At 38.7% G+C, this 22,180-nt stretch overlaps 1 protein-coding gene across 1 annotated transcript in view; it reads right to left on the reverse strand.

Annotated features, from left to right (window-relative positions):
* Positions 1-5,768: 5,768 nt before the first annotated feature.
* UCHL3 (ubiquitin C-terminal hydrolase L3) overlaps positions 5,769-22,180 on the reverse strand; it is a 31,250-nt gene continuing 14,838 nt past the window's right edge. Inside the window, exons 5-7 of the mRNA XM_075721771.1 lie at positions 9,813-9,888; positions 7,291-7,349; positions 5,769-6,034 (exon numbers count right to left, since the gene is read on the reverse strand). Coding sequence (XP_075577886.1) covers positions 5,951-6,034; positions 7,291-7,349; positions 9,813-9,888 — 219 coding nt within the window. The 3' untranslated portion in view covers positions 5,769-5,950. The remainder of the gene's footprint in view (positions 6,035-7,290; positions 7,350-9,812; positions 9,889-22,180) is intronic.

A 22,180-nucleotide genomic window follows, 5' to 3' on the forward strand; every position in this document is an offset into this window, starting at 1 on the left:
GGCTGAGCTGGGCGGCCGGTCCTGCGGCGGGCTGGGGGCGCGGGGAGCAGCCGCTGTCATTCAGCTGCCTCCTTTTAACGCTCCCCGCGCCGTCTCCTCCTCCTCCTCCTCCTCCTCCTCCCCCCCGCCTCCTCCCCGCGGAGCTCCCCCCCCCCCCCCCCCCTCCGGGAGCTCGCCGGCGCTCAGCGACCGCAAGAATGCGAAGGAGCCGCTGGCTGCAAAGCAACCCCGCGCCCCCCGGGGGCAGCCGGACGCCCGGGAGGGGCTGCACCCCCACCCCCCACCCCCCCCGCGGCGGTGGCGGCGGCGGCTCCGTCCCGCCGGCCCGCAGCCGCCCCCTCGCCCTCCCGCCCGGCGGAGGCCGCCCCCGGCGGCTCCCGCCCCGCCGCATACCAGGAATAGCTGGGGACAATCGCACCTTTCAGGGCCGGCCACCTCCGCCCCGGCCCCGCCACCTGCCGCCCCGGGCCCGGCCCGCTCCCCCCGCTGCCCGGCCGGTCCGCCCTCGCAGCCGCCCTGAGCCGTGGCGGGGGGGGTGGGTGTGTGTGAAGCGACTCCGCCGCTCTTCTGCAGCGCTGTCCCGTTTGGGGAGGGAGCGAGGAGCCTCCCCCCGCCGCTTCGGGAGACACGAGAGGCCCGCGCTTCGCTTCGAACTCTTTCCACGCAACGTGACGGAAGCGGAGGTGCCCGCGGCAGAGCTGCAGCCGCGCCGCTCGAGCCCCCGCGCTTCCCTCCCGCCCCGGAGACCATTTTGCAGCAATTCCGGGCCTCGCCCGCCGTACCCCCCCCCGGCTGCTTTTATTCCACTCGTGCCTCTGCCCCCGCTGCACCGCTACGGTTTGTGCGTGGCTTGCACACACCCCTGCCGCGCCCGCAGCCCTGTCGCGGCGAGGCCATTGCCAGCCCGGCCCCTCCGAGCCCGGTCGGGCGGCGCGCAGGGCCCCACGGTGGCCACGGACACGGGGCGTGGGGGCTGCCCTGCGCCACGGCAAAGCTTCCTGCAGCCTGACCCGGTGGCTCAGGCTGGGGCCCGGAGACAGCAGGTGTGCTGACCAAACACAGCAACACCCTTCCTCCCAGTACCGGAGCAGACAGCAGGCACATTCAGCGCAGAAAAGTTGAGGAAATACCAGGAAAAAGAACCATTTTCCGCAATATCCATGCACAGCGGTACGTTTTGTTTGGGTGTTGTTTTTGGTTGTGTTTTTTAAAGGGTGTTGTTTGTTTTTTTTTTTAAGTACTCTATTTCCTTCTAACCTTGCATTTAGGATGATCTTTTTCTACTCGAACTGTTAACGTTTTTTTGTTTTTTCTTTCCCGTAAGCAAAACGGAGTTGCGGCACCCGTCTTCTGCTTGCGTGGCCCGCGGCAGAACGCATCACGTCGTTTTTTTAAAGACTACTGAGGAAAAGAGAACTTAAAATTTGTACTGCACGCAAATTAGCTTCTCCCAAGACGTTTAACTTGGGAGCGCATCTTCTGCTCTGTAAACAACCTTCTTAGAATAGGAAAGAAGATTTTAGGAGATCAGTTCAACATACCAAGAAGCTATTAGCCATCACTTTCTGCAGTACCTGGAAATTTGTGTTACTGGTGGTACACGCAGGATAGAAAACCCAGCGACTCTGGCTGAAATAGGTTCCACAGGAGATGTTTGCTATTTATTAAAGTTACAAATGCATAGAAATTACGTAGTTAGCTCCTCCCAGTGGTACAATTTGAGACATCTATGCTATAGAGCCATTGATGAATGAAATGGTAATCAAAGCTATAATTTTGACATTTTTTCCTACGCCCTTTTCCTGCTCCAAGCCAGATCAGCCACGAGACCAAATGCAAAGGAAGAACCTGCCCTTTTCTTGAGTGCGAAGCCTGAGTACCAGAAAACCACCCTCTCATCTCACTACTTAACATTCGTGACTACAAAGGCTAAAAAAAAGGCCAAATAAAGCGTGGATGCGCTGCTGCTGCTGGCTGACTGACATGAGTTTGTGTTAGCTGTCATTACTAAACATTTTTCTGGAGAACTACTGTAGCCTTTCCCAGATTTTTTAAGGTCAGCCTTTTCACTTCATATAAAAATACGATGCTTGTCCCTAAGTAGGAGGCAGTTACTATGAATACTATAAAAGTTTAAGTTTATTTGAGAATAAAATTCTATGAAACAGGTTTCAAAAGAGGTCATGTTTAAAAACCACTTTCCAAGTTCTCGCTTATTTCTGGCTGGTTTATTTCACTTAATGGCAAATCAAATCACTTCTCTTGTGAATCATGTGTTTAATGTTTTGGATCAAATAATTCAAATAGTTCAAGTAATCAAGCAATTTGATTGAATCCTCCTTTTAGTAAGCTGCATGGACCACAGCAGCTTTCAAGTCGAAGTTATTCACCGAGTAAAAAAAGTTCCAACATGCAAATTTCTTCCTCAAAGTGAATTTTAAATTGACTGTCAGACATAATTTATCGATGAAAGCCCAAACAACCAAAATAGTTTAATATTCCTTTGTGCTAATAAGGCAAATCACCAGACTCCTAGATCAGGAAAAGACTACATATACCAGATAAGACTGCCAATTGTTGGTGTCAAGAGTAGCAAATACAATATTGTTCTACTCAGCAACTGTGTGTGCTTCCAGGGATCAGTCAAGCAACAGTTCATGTCATAATTTTTTCATAGAGAGTTCTACAAATACTTGATCCAGTAATATTTTTGACAAGGCAAGCTTCTTCCCTTAAGGAAAGACCATATTTATTTTTTAAATGTGGGCTGTTAAGTGTATTTATTTTCTAAAACTTACATTTCAATGACAGAAAACACTTCTTTCTCCTTCTTCCCTTAACTGAATCACGCAGCCATGATGAAGGGAAAGGGTACTGTACTGGTTTCTCAATACAACGCTTGTAATAACATGGGAAAACTTACACCAATATACTTAAAAGAGCTTGAACAATCCTGAGTGCTTAATAGCACACCAGCTCCACTCAGCTAAAATTAATGTAAGTGCTGAGCATGCATCATCGCTTCACTCCTACATGCGCCATTTCCGTAGGACGATCTGTAGGGCCAGCCCGGACTGCAGGAGCTGAAGAGGGATTTCCTGGCAGTCACTAGCGCTGCATGCCTGTGGCCAAACCATGCTCCACACAAAGGTGGCGAGGCTCTGGCAGGGCTGCCCAAGTTTGGAAGTACAGCGTTATTTTCCCATGGAGCTTGAGCTAATAAGCACCGATTGTACAGCTAAGGCAACGTCTGCATGGGCATCGCGGAGCCAAAAGCACCCTGTGGCTCTGCAGGGCTCATCGGCCCCTCGTCAGGACCTTGCTGGACCACAGAAATCAGCCAAGTGTTTGTACCTCACTCCCTGTATCCAGGTTATACAGGTTCTGTCAATGCCGTGATATTCCAGCATTTTGTACATCCCTCTACTTCCTGCTCTCCTTAAGATGCTCACCGATGCCTGTGCCAAAGCATGGTCTTACAAGCACTGGAAGGCCTTTACACCATACATGTTAGGCGAGATAGTATTTCTGCAGGGCAGTCTTTGAAAATTTCAGTCTAGCAAGGGACCGTGCAGTGAGCAGATGCAGTTCGGCATAAACACTGGTGCATTGCTCTCCCTTTGTCATCTCAAACTTTTGAGAACCTTTCCAAAAGCAATGTTCACTAAAAAGTACCATCTTACGTATTAATAAACCAGAAATGAATGCTGGAAGTAAAACAAAATAGAATGAAACCTTACCCTGCAGGGCAACTGATTCAAAAAATGCTGAGCGAAACTATCATATTGCCAAAATACTCAGGATTCTTATTATAAGTTTTTACTTAAGATTCAAGATGTATTTTTCCAGTGTGACCATGAAAAATCCCATGCCACGTTTACAATTCTAACCTTGATTTCCTTTGTCATGAAGTCAGTTAATCATTCCTCATACTCAACTAAACCTCCAGTTCTGAAGTGATTTTGCAATAAATAACTGCACAAAACCAGATCCCCTCCGTTTATCACCTAAAACCACCAAAAACTTCTGAACTCTGAAGACCATATATGGTGTGAATATTTCCCTAAAGCAGACAACTGATGTAGCTAGTTTAACAGCTTTGAACTGCACTTCCTCTTCCTCTCTTTGGTCACCCTCCTCCCTATCCTAAAAGCACCTTATCTATATTAACTATGGCTTACTTTAAATGTAATCCTCCGAGTCACCTTTAGCATAAAATACGCAATATCCCAATTAAATTGTGACAACTTTTATTTGATTTTTCTGATATTAGCAGGAAGACAATGCAGCTGCTTTGGTTACTAAAGCCTTTGATTTTTATTTAAAAGCAAGTTTCAGGGCTTTACTAATGAGCGTGGCAACATAACGCAAGTCTTACCGATACTGCATTTTATTGGGGTGAAAAAGTGCTCAAAAATACAAGCTCATTAGTGGTGTTCTTCCCCCTCACTTTCCCAACCAGCTCACTTATAGAAAACAGACTCTTGTTGCTAGTGGACTCTCCAGGTGACATGTTTTAGGCAGACACTCTGACTTTTTCTTTAGAGTGCAAAAGATGTTCTTAAGTGATAAGACAGACTCCCAGGCCTCTTTCTTTTCTATACAGAAGGAAAACTCTGCCAGATTGCTTCTGGCATAACCCCATTCGTTTTTCCTGCAGTGACAATTGATAGAGAACGAAAGCACCCTCTGGGACACGGAGGGTTCGGTTTCCTTTGGCAGTGGTCTTGACTGAAAGAAAATCTGAATTATTTCACTTCAAAGCAACAAATAAGGAATGTTTTTCTGGAATGTCAAAAACATGCACATTAACCACAACCAACCTTCACAAGAACCCTAAAGCATAAAATTGCTTAGCAAAAAAACAACAAAAAAAGCCAACAAAACCCAAAACCAAACAAGTTGTTACAAATTCAAGTGTAGAAATTGGTCAACGGTACCTTTAAGATCCAGTGGGTGGGGTGGGAGGGATGGCACAGGGGAAGGGTATCACATAGCATTCAGTAATGCCACCTGACAAACTTATAATAGATATTCCTAAAGGGAAAAAAAAGTCTACAACCATCATGGCCATCTTAAAATCTATAGTCTGTTTCTGTTCTTGTTACACAAAACTTCATTACAACAATCATTATTTTTCTATCATTTATTTCAGTTAGGTGAGATGCTTCACATTGCTGTATTCACCTGTGTGTGCTCTCCCCAGTCCGACCATTTAAACTAGCATTAATTACTAGTGTGGCTTTTCTGGGGCAAAAATCCATGTTGTTCTTCCACATACACAAATAGCAAACACTGGTTTAACTAAAGCTTTTTGACAATTTATTAACATTATCAGGCTTGAGAAACAAAATTAAGTTTTATTTGAAAGGTAAAGATTAAGATAATTTTAAAATTAGTTAGTGCTCACCAACAGTAAGAAGAAACAGTCCTTCTTCTGCCTTTTTTCTTCCACATATTTATTTATAAATGATGCATTGAAAAAAATGCCTTTGAGTCTCCTGCAAAAGTTCTTATAATATTCTTGTATCATTATAATTAAAAGATGGAGATAGCCTCATATGTCAAGTTTTTACCCATTAACATACCACATACTCCACTCAAAATGTTATCTGTGAATCATGATACAAATGATAATCCTGCTCTGAACTAGCTCATCATTATAGTGATGAAATATCACAGACAGTAATTCCCAAAACTTTTAACGGGGCGGAAGGGGAAAAACCTACCACATAGAAGTTCTGCACAAAATGCATGCGTGTATATAAATACCCAAAGTTGCTTTAGGAACAAGCAGAAAGATATAGCAAGGACAAATCCAAAGTTTATTCCACGTATCCTACAATTAATCAATATGTTAGGGAAGTATCAAAATTTGTACTATTAACATATGGCAACAGTTTTATTGTTACAATACATTGCAATAGATTAGCCCCATTGGAAAAGGCTTTTAAGCCGCAGACAGTGCAATTGCATTAAATCTTAATTCTTCTGGGTCACGTTCCATGAATTTCTTGCAAACTTCTATTGCATCCTACAGAAAAAAGTAAAAAACCAAAACAAAAAGCGCTATGAATCATACTTATTAAAAAAGACCCACAACTGAAATTTGAAGATATGCTTTAAACTATGCTCAAAATGGATTTTTCCATAAAGGATTACTAAATAGTGTGACAAATCTACATAAACTGTATTTCTGATCTGAGTTCCCACTATTCAGGATTCTTTACAGTGCTCATTATGGGCAGCATAAGAGAGCAAAAGTTTTATGCATAACCTTAGCAACAATGATTTTTGTGACTGAATATTACTTTGTGCAACAGATGTGTTACTTGTCTGACTTTCTAAATACATCTGTGAAGTTTGCCTTTAATAGTACTGCTGTATTCAGAAATTTTTCCTTTGTCTCAAGATGAATCTAAGCTGTGTGGGGTAAGTGAAAAATTGTAAGTAATTCCTTCATCTAGCTTTAGGGTGCAATCTGGAGAACACGTGTTATCAGTAAAACAGAAAAAAGCCACATATGAAAAGGAGGAAAGCTTTATCCAGCTTCTCCCCCTGCCCAAACAAGTCTATGCTACTAAACTAGACAAGGTTTTGTTTGGTTGGTTTTTTTTAGTTTCTCTGGTTTCTTCCTTTTGTAAAGCTAATCCAGTCTGGGTACCATAAAAGTCAGATCTATGCGTTGCCTTCTCTCAGCTTCAACTTCGCATCATTCTGTGGGAATGAGTTTATCCTCCCAATTCAGTGTATTCCTTTCCAAATCATTTCTCAACTAAACAGCTCCTGACACAAAGAAGCACCCAAAAAAAGCCACAAAACTGGACAATAATGATTATTGGCAAGTGTCAGAAAGGTAATCAACTTCTGTCTGGCATGGCACCTATCAAACTGTAACTCACCAAGGGAAAGAGAATGAAAAATTATCTTAAGTTTTCAATCTGATGACTTCATCTCATGTACAATTTGAAAGGAGCAGGGGTATATGAAAATCTCAGCACAGAAAAAAAGTCAGTCTGATCCTCTGTTATGGTCAACCCTTCTGACATTTCTTGTTATCATGTTATGATACTCTGTCATCCAAAGTCACAACACAAGCATTCCGAAATACCCATTTTAAAACCGCGTAATCCTAATTTTGTCTTGCCATCCCCCTCGCTCTATTCCTCATCCAACCATAAATATAGCAAGACTTTTGTATAAATATTTTTATAAATATTTTTTGTAAATTTTGTGGAAATATAGCAAGAATTTTGTATAACACCATTTAAGAAGGTTTTCTATTCCTACCTCTAAAAAAGAATCATCGCTAGTTTCCCCATGGTTTATGGGAAACGGCTTGCGCCCATCTGTTGAAACACAAAACAGATTGAACAACACATTTATAAAATTAGAAAAGCTTCATTTTTGCAGTTAAAACTATTTTAATAGATTTTTTGCTCTTCACTTCCAAAAATGCTACCTAGTTTTTCATAAAAAGAATCACACATGTAGCTAGCTGTTCCCTGGTCTCTCCTCCACTGCTGACTGCTTCAACAGGTATCATTATGTACAGTCTGTTACATTAAAAAAAAAAGAAGTCCAATGAAAACAATTAAATACTTCTTAATATTTTATTTGAAAACTTTAAGGCTAGAAGTTGCGATTGTTTTAGTGCTAGTACAGTACTTCAGTTTTTCAAGTAGAGAACAACACTTTCAACTACACTTAATGGATTTACCCAGACAGCTGTACGTCTGCAGTCTTTGACAGCTGTGATCAGGGACTCCACAACAGAACAGAATACCAAACCCACCAGTTTGAAGAGTCTGGCATAACTGAAATATTACTCTCATTTAAAATAAATTAGCAAACAAACCCAATAACTTAATACTTAAGGTACTTTCACAGCATTTAAAAATGGTTGCTATAGTTAATTATTTTTTCTCCCATTTGCAATACAATAATGCTATCATTCTCAGCATTTTAAAAATAGTTTCATTCACTGAAATATGTTTCAGGTTATTTGTGAAGAGCTATGAGAACATATGTCAGGATATCCTAAGTATTTGCTAGACCAAATTCCCTTTTGGCTCTGTCCTCCCTTTTAAAAACTTTTCCCTCCCCAAAGATTCCATTGAAGTTGACAATACTTCCAAACGACATTTTCCATAACTAAAAATAGATTTGATATTAGAAGACTTCTGGATTTACATGAACAAGAGGTTGTTCATTATTGTAACAACCATGACTGAAGATATAACAATGCAAAACCCTCAGAATGGGAAACAAAACCAAATGCCCTGTACTGTTCCAAGCTAAGTTTGATTCGATTTTTTTTTTTTTTTAAACATACATCTTGGCAGAACAGCATTTTAATTTCATGTGCCTATAAATAACGTGTTTTCTATGGCAAAAACATCACAAGCATTTAACATCCATGTGATTCCTTAGCGTTTTCTGCCTGCCAAAGCCCACATGCTGGCCACAGTGACTGAAGCCAGTGAATCAATTGAAAAACCTTCTCCTATTTTCCAAGTATTTTTTGCTTTCTTCTGCTGGTACAGAGAGAAGTTATTTTAAGAACAAAGGAAATAGTCGCATTGGCATTCCACTATACAGTGGAGTTAAACACCTCTTCCCCCCTCCCCCCCCCCCCCCCCCCCCCCAAATTTAAGCAAAAAAGTCAAGTGGATTTTATCTTGCATCATACTTACAGAAAATAGCTAAACACGGTAACCATAGTCTGTACTGCGCTTTTTAAGCGGAGCAAATTAATGCACAATGAAAGGGTAACAGAAATAGTAGCACACAACTAAAAGAGTGAGCCGTCCATCATGCCTTGAAATTTAGAGTCATAAAATATTTATAGTGCATCCTACAATAGTTGCCTCACTATTTGATCTAGTTCGCTGACATACAGCATCATAAAAATACAGAAATGTGTGCCTGTTGTTCATGATTTACCACTGATAATACGCCTTAGATCACCTTAATATTAACGTAAACAACTTCTTATATACCGCTTATGCCTCAGGTTATGACTAGTTGTCACCTGTTAAGGGCATTGCTTAATTACATGTTGATTTTCAAAAGATGAAAATGTTTTCACCATAAAATACTGTAAAAATTATGTTAGGAAAGACCAGTGACTTGCAGTTCTTAAATCCTGATCTACTTGCTAGTTTTCAGAAGCGCCTGCAGCAAAACCTAGTTGCCCAGCAACATGTTTAAGATTGGAGTCATTAGAGAATATCCGAGCAGAACTTGGTGCTACACAATCTGAAGAGGGGAAAAAAATAGCTGTAATTCAGAAAACAGCAACTACTGTTTTACGGTTAACTGTAGTGACCACAAAAGGGTAGAAGAAAAAATAACCAGTCTAACAAATGAGTTGCAGTATATTAGTATCGGCTAGTATCCCAACTACATAATTTCAGTTTAAATTGTATCATGCTATTTAATAATAGAACTAACACTTCTAAAGTGTTCATTTACTAATTCCACAAGCAATTCAGGGACCTAAGTATAGTAGTGCTTTCCTCTCTGAAACTTTGAGTGTTCATCCAATTTTTCTTGCTTCCTGTCCTTATTCTGTACCATTTTATCTTAATAGGAAGGAGTTGAGGGAAGGAGAATCCAACAAAACAATGGGAAGAAGGCTGCAATTGTTTGACAGAACCCTCCCACCCCCTCAAACCTTATGATGTAGTTGCAAAGAACCTAAGCTCTACGTTACATCAAGTAATCTCTCTCAAACTTCAGTAGTTAACAACACTACTACTTGAATTTGTTTCAAACAAATGGAGGGAGTGGATAAAAAGTGTTCTTACCCAATTCATAGAGATGACCACCTACATTAACTAATGCAATAAAGTGAAGATCTACTTTTTCATCTATACTTGGTGCCTGCAAGACAAAACAAAAGAAATTGTGTTCACTAAAACTCTTATTGCAATATGATTAATGAAAACATACCATCATAATATGCAAAACACCTTGCCAAGAGAAATCACAAGTGAGAAGCACATTCTGGATCTATACAGAATGGCAGAAGTCACACTGCAGAGCATTTCAGAACATAAAGAAGCTTTCCGAAATGCACAGATCAGTAAGAATCATTTCAGTAAAGTATCTGGAAGTACTTCCAATTATAGCTCTACATAAAAGCTTTATTTTTCATTACTGGATTAGAAGTAGCATCAGCTCAAATATATTAACATTAAAAATACATATTCATATAAATAGCAACTCCTTCACTAACCCATCTCCCATAACAAAGTGATGCAGGGCTGAACTCTGAACCTGTAGTATTTTAAAAACAAAAATATTCACTTGGTCAAAATAATTTTTTCCTCGTAAGCCATGTATAGTACAGTTAACGTGTTCCCCCTTCACAGGCAGTCGAAAAGAAATTTTCACACATCTTAGGTGGGGAGGAAGGAAGATAACCAGAGGTGCCTAGACTGAAATTTCAAAGTGGCATCATACCGAGAAAGGCCTGAAGTGCAGTAACAGCATCAAGTGACATGACATAAAAAATGGTTACAGTTGGTAAAGATATACCTAGCCCAGTACTGTGTTGCCAACTACAGCAAGCAAAAGCTTTTTCAGAAGAATGCAGGGCATGCACAGCATGGTACTCTGCCAGCACACATTCCCAGCGTCCACTAAGCAGTGTTTTTTCAATTTCTGAGCCAAAAGGTGCATCACCACTGTTGTGTTCAATAGCAATTGATGGTCTTACTTCCTCATCATCTGTCCAGTCTGCATCTGAGCCTCAATCCACAATTTAAGATACTGTTTAAGGGAATGGCAAAAAGCACCTCAGTTTTTCTTAAATTATCAAGAATCTGACTTCTGTGAAAATATATTTCATGCAATTTTCTTCCATCTTGTAATTACTGTTAGCCTTATGTGAATTTATTGAAGCACCCCAAAAATCTAAGAATTTGCCAGAAACAGATTAGAGTGTAAAATGAGTTGTAGAACCTTACAGTCACATCATGTTTTCAAGACTGGGTTAAAAGTTTCCTTCTTCCTGATGGTCATGAAAAAAGACTTTAAAAGATGATCTAAATTGAAGAAGTGTAGCAAACAACCAGAACAATAAAGCAAAGGACAAGAAGTCACCGTAAGTCCTTCAATACATCGAGAATGCCAAAGAACACAGCATTACAGAGGAACTGCCAACAGCTTACAGAAATTCTATGTAGCAAGCTCAGAAACAAAAAGAGAGAAAAACAAAAAAAACACACAACCTCCCCTCACTCTCATTTGAGATTCATCTCCATGACCAGTTAAGGCATGAAAGGCATAAATACCCTGTTTCATCTGAACATATACTACCTGGGCTCAAATTGATATTAACTAGATGGGCTCCAAGTATCACTATTTCAGAGGACTTCAAAATGCTCAGGATTTGGTTTTGATCACATTTAGAACAAAATAAAGTTGTCTCTCTGACCATTTTGAGGGTTGTGTTCTTTGCCAGCTTCCAATACACACCTTTTCTATAGAGGGACACTTGGTATGCTTGGAATGCCGAGCCTATATAGAGCTAGAAGATGGACAGGGAAGCCATCAAAAAAAGCATGATTAACTTTTCATAGAGTTTACTTGAAGACAGTGCAGTTCCTATAGAATCCTGCTGAGTTTTTGTACATGGCTAATCTAAATAATGTGCTTCCATTAAGTGTTATTGCCACAGCCTGTGAGAAATGTTGTTTCAACATTTTTAATTCCCCAACCTCATAGATAGAAAGTGCCACACCATTATTAAAGTTTCTACCACATGTTCTAACAGTCTCCTTCCCTTGTGACTCCTTTTCATCTCATATGGATAGTAGTAAGTTTACTACCAAGTAGATCTATTACATTTCTTGAAAAATTAGGATTTCAATAATTTTTGACAATTATTTGCATAATCATTTGCACGCAGAAACAATAGGGTCCAAATAGTCAAGATGACCTAAATCTTTATATTATAAAAATCTGTTGCTTATGACTCAGGCAAACAAGTAACTGGATTAAACTTTCCCAATGTGATAAATCTGATTTAAATCCCGCCGCCCGTGCCCCCCCTTAGGGACCAAAAAGGCATCCATTGCATGTATGTGCATGCACACGCACACACAGACACACACACAAAAAGAAGCCTAGTCAGGCCGATTTCTACTTCACTGGGAAGCTGTAGAAATTCTAACACTTGAACCAGAAGATTTTAAATGTCAAAGGAATGGAAAGAAGAGGGAATGTAAGCTCCAGGGAGATGTCTTTTGTGGTCTCCTTGAAAAGCTACACCTTTGGCCAAGTTTTCGGCTTTTAATGAACAGTCTGTGTGAACGCTTAAAAGACAAAAGAACCTAGTTCTAAGGCAGCTGCCTGCATGTTCATCACTAGGTAGTGTTTTCGGAGCAATTACAGAGGATTTTCTCTTAATTATGCTTCTTGTCAAAGACCACTGTAACATCAACATCAGTCAAAAGTGTTGGGATGACCTGTTCCTTTGATTTTTTTTCACTTAGAAGCCCACTCAAGTGCAAAAGGAGACAGCAGATTTGAATGACCATATGCATGAACCACAAGGAAGGAGAAACACACCGGAGTCTGAACAAGATGACTGCCTAACCAGGATTTGGAACTAAACTCTGGGATTCAAGACTCATTCTTCAAATCTTCCGAAGAGCTGCAGCACTCAGTGAAAGAAAACTTACATTTATTTCCCATCCAGAAAAGACAGAAAGAGGACAAATACCAGTATCTTGGGTCGCTTACAGAAGCTTATACTAAGGTTGAAACCATGGCATAAGAACTAAGTTTTGGTAGCATGGATTAGCGGACATCACTTTTCCAATTTATCTCTTCAAATGAAAAAAAAAAAAAAAAAACCCACAACCCTGAAAAATAATGACCAGTAGACTTGATACTGATTTGAAGAGGAAAAATGTAAGAAGTTTAGCATGCAAAGTGACAGCTGAGAAGATGTTCTCAGAACCATCATTTGTTCTCAAGGTATTGAGATAATACCCAGTGATAATATAGTGTATCTTCATGAATACCCGGCCTCATATATAAAAGTGACAGCCAAGGTTGTCGTGCCCTCTAATCTTGGATACCACATTAAAAGCACCTAGATAGAATCATAGAAACATTTAGGTTGGAAAAGACCTTTAAGATCATCGAGTCCCAATTTTTCAGAGGATTTGACTGCCTTCTCTGCTACCCTGGACATTCAAATTAAATAATGAACAACTGCCGACTGCTGTGAGAAGTCAACTTTAATTGACTTCTCTCATGCCAATACCCATTAGTTGATGTTATCGAAACAGCACCTCTACATTTCTTCTTCTATTCTTCACTAGCAGATTTCCAATCAGTAATTTTTACAATAGCACTTCCCAAAGTTGTTACTGTACAAATGGTAACCCTTCCTATTCCATCTTCTTGTACTGTGAAATTCCTTGATTTTACCTTCCACCACTCCATGCTGCCCTCTCCTCATGAACTACAACAGTCATCTGCCTTGTTGTACTAACCTTCAGAAACTCAACAGTACACCCCTGTATCACTCTTCGCCCAATCACATCAGCTGGTCTAATAAAGTATGTTTCATCACCTACACAGTTTATCTTGCTAATGCACTTAGGTGATTATCCCAATCTAAAAGTCAGTATTCAATTTTCACACATCTGAAATCTTTTGGTCTTCAAATGTTGCTAACTTAGAACAAAACTGTTCATCAAATTTGATGTGCAACTAGTTTCTTCTCCCCAAAACTGCACTTCTGGAACAAACACAGAATTGGAGGGAAAAAAAAATTGTCTTCCTCTCATTGACATACCTGAATAAGTCCTTACTACATCGGCTTAAAATTTATTTATGAAAGACCACTTCATAAAAACAGGTTCAAAGTTACATGACAGATTTCAGGCAACTTCTTCCAACTAAATCTTATATTTTTATTATTTCCTTATACTTGCTCTTGACAGAATGGAGTGAAGCAAGAAGTCTCACAAGCCAGTTTAGTAGAATGCTATGCATTACAGGTAGTGACTTGTGTTAAGTCAAGAAGTTGGCATCAAGAGCCTGTCATGTTCTGGAAGAAGAGCGGTAAAGACTGATATGGAAAAGACAATTTTGCAGAACCTTGAGGAATAAAAAGTGTCAGATGCATCCAATTGAAAGTAAGTGAAGTCTAAGAGAAGAAAAAAACTTTAGGGGTTCAACTACACAATTTCACTCACAAGGAGTTAGAAGCAGCCAAATAAAAACATATGCAGAAAATGAAGTTTACACAACAGAACATTAGGTATGGTTAAGATTCAATAAATTTTGAAATAAAGGGGGAAAAGTGATGCAATTGCTATTGGGTAGATTAGGCATCTGTAATTTCCATTTTGAAGCACGGAACATGCTTGGGCAAACATACTGTGTAGGCCGGTGAAAGGCATTTGAATCCTGGTTAAAATACTGCAATTAAAACACAGATCACTGGAATGATGATCACAAGTTTCAGCAAGATTATTTCTTGCTCATTCTCACAGAACAGTGACATCTCTATTCATGCTCAATATACTGCAGTGAGTTTACGGTATTTGAAATGCTCTGGAGCTTCACAGTTGAACATACATAGCTAATTTAGCTCAAGGTATCCCTTGTGCAGAATAATAAAAAAGAATTTCTATAAGAAAGGTGCTGAGGGACTGTCTTGAGTGCTGACCCAAGAACGGACAAGAAGCGCCTTTGTTAAGCATTGCCTTATGTATTTTTCTGTCATGCTGTCATGGTAGACAAGCTGTCTCAAGCTTACTAACTCTATGTCCCTAACTATAGCTAAAACACACAAGTGTCAGGTGAGGTACAATTCCAAGCTGCAGGACAGTAGCATCTGATTTTGAACAGGAGAATGTCAAGCAAGAAGGTGAAATTCAGAGATGGGTTGTATCAATGACCAGAGCACCTGGATACAGAATGTTTATACAAACACAAATCTCCCTTTAGATCCATAAGCAAAAGGAATTATTCAGCAGTATGCTGCTCTAAATAGGTATTTCTTCGTTTTGTTTTGTTTTGTTTTTTTTTTAAAGAACAGGAACTTTAGTCTGACACAGAAAGTAAATGGGAGGAAAAAAAAGAGCATGTTTTCCAACCTGAGAAGTGTAGGAAAGAAAAAAAGAATTAGATTAGCTTGACATGTAAAAAGCAGAAAAATGATCCTAAGGCAAGCAGAGATGCTAAACTAAAAGAACAGATGAGCTGGAAGAGTAAGAGATCATTACAAGGACTGAGGAAAAGTCAAAATTACTAATGAAGCATGTTGTTACCTATAGCTTAAAAGTTTGCCACATATACTGCAATTTATAGAACATTTCAATTGCACAGAACATTTCAGGACAATATTTTCAACTTTTTTTTTTTCCTATTTATTTTCTTAACTCATCTGGAGACCTTATCTAAAAAGTCAAGGAAAGCTTTCAAGCAGGGAAAGTGGTTTTATTTAAGGAGCATAAATACAGTCTCCCATTGTTAAGACTTTCACTCAGTTTTGAAACAATCTATTTTCTGTCAGTCAATGTTTAAGTAGTAGAAATGTACGTAGAACTACAAGGAAGTTCAACTGTATTTTAAACACAATATACAGGATGTTTCCTCCCCTCCCTTAAATTGAAGTGCATAGATTCTTAATAAAAGCAATACTAGAACATTTTCATACAATGCTGAGATCAATTCAGCCTCTTTGTACATCTAGCAGAATGATCATAGGTATACTTGTTGAAAGGCATTGACAAGACAAAACTTGAAGGACAAGGTAGTATTTATTATCAAGCCAACTGAGACAGCTTTAATCCCCAAAATGCTGTCTTTTTGCATATTAAACTAATTTACATATAGTTTGTATGTTCATGAATCTTCTTGGAAAGGTATGTTATACAGAAGCGTAAAGACAAGAACAACATTCTAGTAACGAATAAATATCACAATGTATCGTATTCAGTGATAAATCTTTGCATATAGGACTTACGATTTAATCTGTCAGATGGAGACAGTCAGGATTTCAGTGCAGTTAACAAGTAATATTTAAAAACTGGTTTTAGTGGCAAGCTTCTGTTTTGCCAGATACAGTTGTGTTGAAGGCCACTTATTTTTTGAATGAATTTTTTGAACATTTTCAAAGCAAATGCTCACTGCTAATGCATGAGGAGCTGGTTTTAGAAATTTTCTGAAGACAGACACACACTCAACTTGCCAACAGTGGTTTTCTAGTATAATCACAACAGATTATGCTATAATGTCCGTCCGTGGGATAAGTCATGGTTTATTTAGTGTTGAAGTAAACTCATGGACAATTAATGTTTTTGTTCTAGGCAGGCACACTCCAACTCAAGTCTTCCTCAGTAAGTCTTTTATTCACAACAAGCTTATATAGGTCAAATTCATACAAGATATCAGTTTAAAATTAGAGAAATATGATGTACAATTTTCCAAATTTTGCTAAACAAACAAAAAAGTCCCCAGGTAAAATGTCAGAGGTTTGCCAATGTTAATGGCATAAATATTAAATGGGGGGAGGAAGCATGAGTTGGGGAGAACTTAACTCTGTGCTTAACTCCATGCCTCCTGAACTCCCAAGGTATTTAACTAGCTCCAAATGATAACATCAAGACTGTTCCATAGTTTTGAAGATTACAAGAGAGATAGATACTTAAGAATAGCAATTACTATTCACATAAAGAGAAAGGAGTCTGGGAAAAGGTCTCATCTTGAGATCCTTATCAGGGTAAGAATATAAAAGCCGTAAAGAAATGGAAGCATTCTGACACTGATTTTTAATAGCAATAATACATTAAGAAGGATTTCCACATCTGGAAAGACAGAACTGTACGAAAAAGGAAATTATTTGGACCACAGTCAGAATACTTATTTCACGTCAGTAAAAAATCCACATACCTCAAATAAGAATTTCTAGTAACATAGGTGAAATGTGGTCATTACTAAAGAATGATAAAACCAAAATCACTGTCCCAGTTTTGCTTAAGACCATTCACTTCTACATATCAAGATTTTTTTGTGTGTACTGAAAGTGCGATCACTCCTTAAAAGCAGGATGAAATACCACTAAACCATTCTTCCAGTTTAGTGTTTCTGATGGTGGTCATAGCACAGTTTAGAAATATGGGCTATTCTGTGCCTGTAATTTTTTTTTTTTTCCTACATTTTCAAGATATGTTTGTGCCCTGTGAGTGAAGAAAGACAGAAGTGCAAGTATGGTATTTGATGACAAGCTTTTACTTATTAGAATGTCTTCACCTTCAACTAGAATGTCTACAAACTGGATAAAGAAACAGATGTCAAGTGAGAAAGTAAGCCAGCCCCTTGGGACTACAGGAAACACTTCATCTTTACTGAAATACCCAGGGACCATTAAGCAAGACTTAGAATGAAAGAGAAGGAGACGAGGTTTAGGATATGAGAACATAAACCAAGTCTCAAACACAGAAGAAATAATATAATGTGACAAAGAATTAGAAGCCCCTTGGCTTAGCACATCCAAATGAAAGATCATGAAGATGAGGTGAAAAGAAGAGGCTGGATGTGGAGCCTATGGCAAAAAAAAAAGCCATTTCATGAAGGGTAAACTTCATCTGTGCTTTGAAAATGATTTGGCATGTGTATTGAATCTAAAATACCTGGACAGCAAAGCATGGAGTGATGCACTTTTGCTGTCCGACATGGGGGAAAGAGAGGAGAAAAAAAAAAAAAAAAAAAGAAAAGGGAAAAAAAAAAAAAGGAAGAAAGAAATCCTAAGAATGGTTGAGAAAAGGCCCCAACAAAAAATGATGCCCTGAAGACTGGAGTTACATCGCAGAAAGCCAGTCGTGTCAGAGTAAGAAAAGACTGAAGATGGACTACACTTACAACAGAATGAAGCCCAACAGATGGAAGGCGTATCAAGGGCCGCCAACGACGAAGACGGATTGACGGACTGGTAGCCTTTGCAGGACCTACATGATTACGTTTGGCCCAGGAGAGGGATGCAGAGTGACACAATGGTGAAGCCTTCGTTCTGCTGTGGCTAACCTGAGGCTGCGATGAAGATGGTGGTGAAGACAGCGAGGACGATGACGACTACATAAACATTAAAAAAGAACATACTTAGCCCACTTAAACTTGAAGTAACATACCTAAAAAGGCAACTGCAAAGATGTCCACTATTTATTATACTGTCCTTTACCTGATCAAATCTACACAGATAATTATCAAGAATGTGTTGAATTTGAATGAGAAGACAAAAGAACAATGAAAATAAGCAAAGACAAGGTCCAAATCCAAAGTTTATCACCAGATAAGCTAGAGGTTATTCACACCCAGTGAACTTCATAATAAGAACATAAGTTAACTGACTCATTCAAGAGACAGACTGTTGGAAAAGTGAGGAGGGAGACGATTTAAGTATCATCTCATGGAAGAAATACTTGAGAACATAGAGTGATCAGTTTTGTCTACAGCTACAAAAACTGTAAGCAACAGTTCTTTGGTAATTTGGGAAAGCTATGTTGTACTACTCTGGGATTTAAAATGAATCAAGTAACTACTGTAACAGAACCCAGAGTTTCTTTACTATTCCATGTCTAACATGAAAGGAAAGCAAAGGAAAAGGGAAGCTTACCGTGGTGAGGTATGCAACTTCCTAAGTTTTTCACCTATTCTTCTAAAATAGCAGGCCAGTGGCAGTATTGCCATTAACACTCAGGATCCCTTTAGTATCCGTGGAAGCAGTAGGACTATGTTAAACCATTCAAATTGTTACTATTAGAAGAAAGACCACAGAAGTATTAAAAATGACTCTCAGCTGCAACTGACAAAGTTACAGTAAATATATTAAGACCAGAAAGGACCATTGTGATGATTTAGTTTTGATCTTCTGTCCCACACAGGCCACAGGACCAATCAATTTCAAGTTTTGTTTGGATCAGAACATATTCACAAAACAAAACCAAATTTTCAAGCTTAATTTTTTTACTACTGAAATAATTCAGAACAAGTCAAGATTTCACTCAATCCTGTCTATAGCTACAGAGACAGTAAGTAACATTTTCATACAGTTTACTAAATACATTAGTGCTAAATGAAAAGGCAACCTTTCTACTCCCACTTAATGATGACATGAACATGGAACAATGGATTATATTAGTTCATCTGGCCACGATGTCAAACCAGGGGCTCACCTTCAGCTTATAATCCGCCGTTACTTTTTCCTCTCAGCTCACATAAAAATCCCCAATGTCATCTACAGTCTTTCAGAGAATCCCTCACCTTCTGCCACGAAATAGTTTCTCTTTTGTGCTCATTACATAGCTCTTATTTGGCCTCAGAAAAATACTCTTTTGTTTGAAGCTAACCTAAAGGGCAATCCAGATTGTCCTGTGTTGATGTCTTGTGCTTTACTATCTCTTGATTTTACACTGCCTGTAGGTTTTGAGGTGTATTTTTATGTTGTCTTCCATGTCACTGATAGAACAGCATCAGTAACAGTACAGGTCTTAGAATGAAACCTTGCAGAGCCCCACTAGCAGACAAAACTTACTCATTGTTAAGACCCCACTTAGCTGCACTGAGACCTGCCAGCTGCTTGTGAATCCATTAAAGATTTGCAAGTAGAATAGAAACTGCAGTTCCTTAAGACATGTCCCACATTATGCACTCGATGGAACAATTCTAGTAGACTTCAACAGTCCAGTATTAGATAGCTTCTCTGAAAAAATTAGTTTCACTCTGTTTAATCAATGCATTAGTGCCAGTCAAAACCATTTACTTTCTTTGTATTATTTTTGAAGCAATTCACCTTCTTTCCTGTTCAGTTTTAATTTTTTTTTCCTTTTCTTATCAAGAGTGGGACAATGAATTGGTTCCTTCTGCTCCCATATTCCTGACCGTAAAGAACAAAGACAGGGATAGGAATTCTTCATGAAGAGCAAGCGCCAAGTACAGCAGAAACTGTAGAACTCAGAGATAAGTGTGGAGTGTTACCAAGTCTTATAACCTGTCCAGAGTATAGAGTTTTCCACAGGTTTGTCACAGGGTTGTTTTTTGGGTTGGTTTTTTTTTTGTTTTTAGTTAGCTTCTAATTTTCAAGCATTCTGATCCACCCCTAAACCTCAGCAGGTCCACATAAAAAGAGGATAAAACCAGAAAACCTCCAGCCCAAAAATGTAACTATATGAAGAAAGAGGAATTTAGCAATGACAATACTTCTAAGAGTCAGAAAACCTTACAGAAAACCTTAGAGTTTAATGGCTATTACACTTCATCTGTACTACTGATTGTTTTTTTCAAATTCTTCACTTGAAGAACTGATTTAAACTGAGATATTTTACATTTAGGTAACATACCAGGTGGCTTTAAAAACAATTTATGCTCAGCTTGCCTAAGAAAATTCCAAAAGACAACAGATAAACCACTGTTCCTAGAAGTCCTCAGTCCACAGACCTCCCTATGGAGGGAAGAACCTGTAAGATTAGAACCTGCTGTGGGGCAGAAATTTAAGAGCTTTGCTGACTGGAGTTCATGATAAAAGGCAAGACACACTACATCATGTTTTACAATTTTGTAAGCTTCTGCTATCAAAACAGACAAGATTGTTAGTCTTTCTGGAATCTGCAATATAGTAACTGTTTACTTATAAATAGTTTAAAAAATAAAACTCAAAAATTTGTTGAGAGTAGGAATTCACTCTGTCTGATGCATTCCATTGGCTGGAAGCTGTTAATCTGTATACTTTTGCTCAGAAAAAACCCTATCTGTTAGCACTCCTAGTGTAATTACTATGAAACCATTAATAAGACTTTGAACAATACCAAATTTAAGATTTCTTTAACAGTCTAGTGACAACCAGAATATCAAAAGTTGGGTTTTTAAAAAGCCTTTTTTACTTTTGTTACCATATTAACCACAATTCCTCACTTTTACCATTCTTAATGACTGCACTTATTTCTTTGTTTTCTGACTAATATTGCTAAAATAATGAGAATATATTAAAAACACCCCTTGCTTGAATGTAATGAGACCAGAAAAGACTTTGAGTTCTCAAAACTGAATTTATAACCTAGAATGCTGTTTAAGGCAACTGTCACTACTATTTTAATATTTCTAGGTCAGTATTTGTCCTAATTTTAAATTCCATTAATTGAATCTTTTTATCCTTTATTTCCTGTACTAGTGAGTCCCCTAGTGAGATCAATGAAGACAAAGAGAAACTTCCTTCCCACTGAAAATATACTTTTGCATTTGTAAGAGTGAAATTTCAACAGACAATACACAGGAATTTTGGAAAAGCAAAGCTAATACTGGATTATGTCTAATTAACAAGGCTGCAATAGCCATAAAATTCTATGCAATGCTTTAATAATAAGCACAAATTAAACTGTGTCAACTGAGGTTGTTTTCAACTGAATATAAAAAAAATATTAAAATAGAATTACATGTCCATATTAATATGAAATCAATGTTAAATACACATCTCCAAATAAAGGATACAAAGTCATACATTTCACATTTAATTTAAAATGTGGAAGACAAATCATAACTTGAGACACTCTATTCAAACAAGACTTATTAACAGCTGGAAACTGCAGAGAAGAGAGAATTAGACCAACTTCACAAGATCAGAAGATCACAGGAGCATATTTCTGTGCTGAAAATTGTAGCAGGTCAAATATCTGAAGTGGTAAAACAAAAACCCTGAAATAGAATGCAATGTTATTGTCATATAAACCAGTAAGCACATTAAGTTTATGGTTTGTAATGCAAAAAATACAGTATAAACAAGTTAAAAGCTTCATGGAACAGGTCCAAAAAAAAAAAAAAAAAACAAAAAACAAAGAGCATTCAGGCAATTATCATCTGCCCCAATCCAAAACTCATTCCTATATATAGCTATTATTAAAGCCTAGAGCCATTTAAATCTAAGATCTTAGGAAAACACCTACAAAATTCCTCAGGCACCAAGAGCTGTGCTTTTGCACATACCTAAATGTGCAGAAGTTTGATAGTGCTGAGTAGCTCATGACTTGGCTCACGCCCAAACCTGTCAGGCTCTAGAAACAGAGATCTGTCTGCTCAGCTTGTTTGGGGAATCCAGTCCAGCAAAGTATCTCAGTCCACGTCTAATGCATTGAAGACCTGACAGGACAAGGTGGCA

The sequence above is a fragment of the Pelecanus crispus genome, chromosome 1, assembly GCF_030463565.1.
Source record: "Pelecanus crispus isolate bPelCri1 chromosome 1, bPelCri1.pri, whole genome shotgun sequence".
Classification (NCBI taxonomy): Eukaryota; Metazoa; Chordata; class Aves; order Pelecaniformes; family Pelecanidae; genus Pelecanus; species Pelecanus crispus.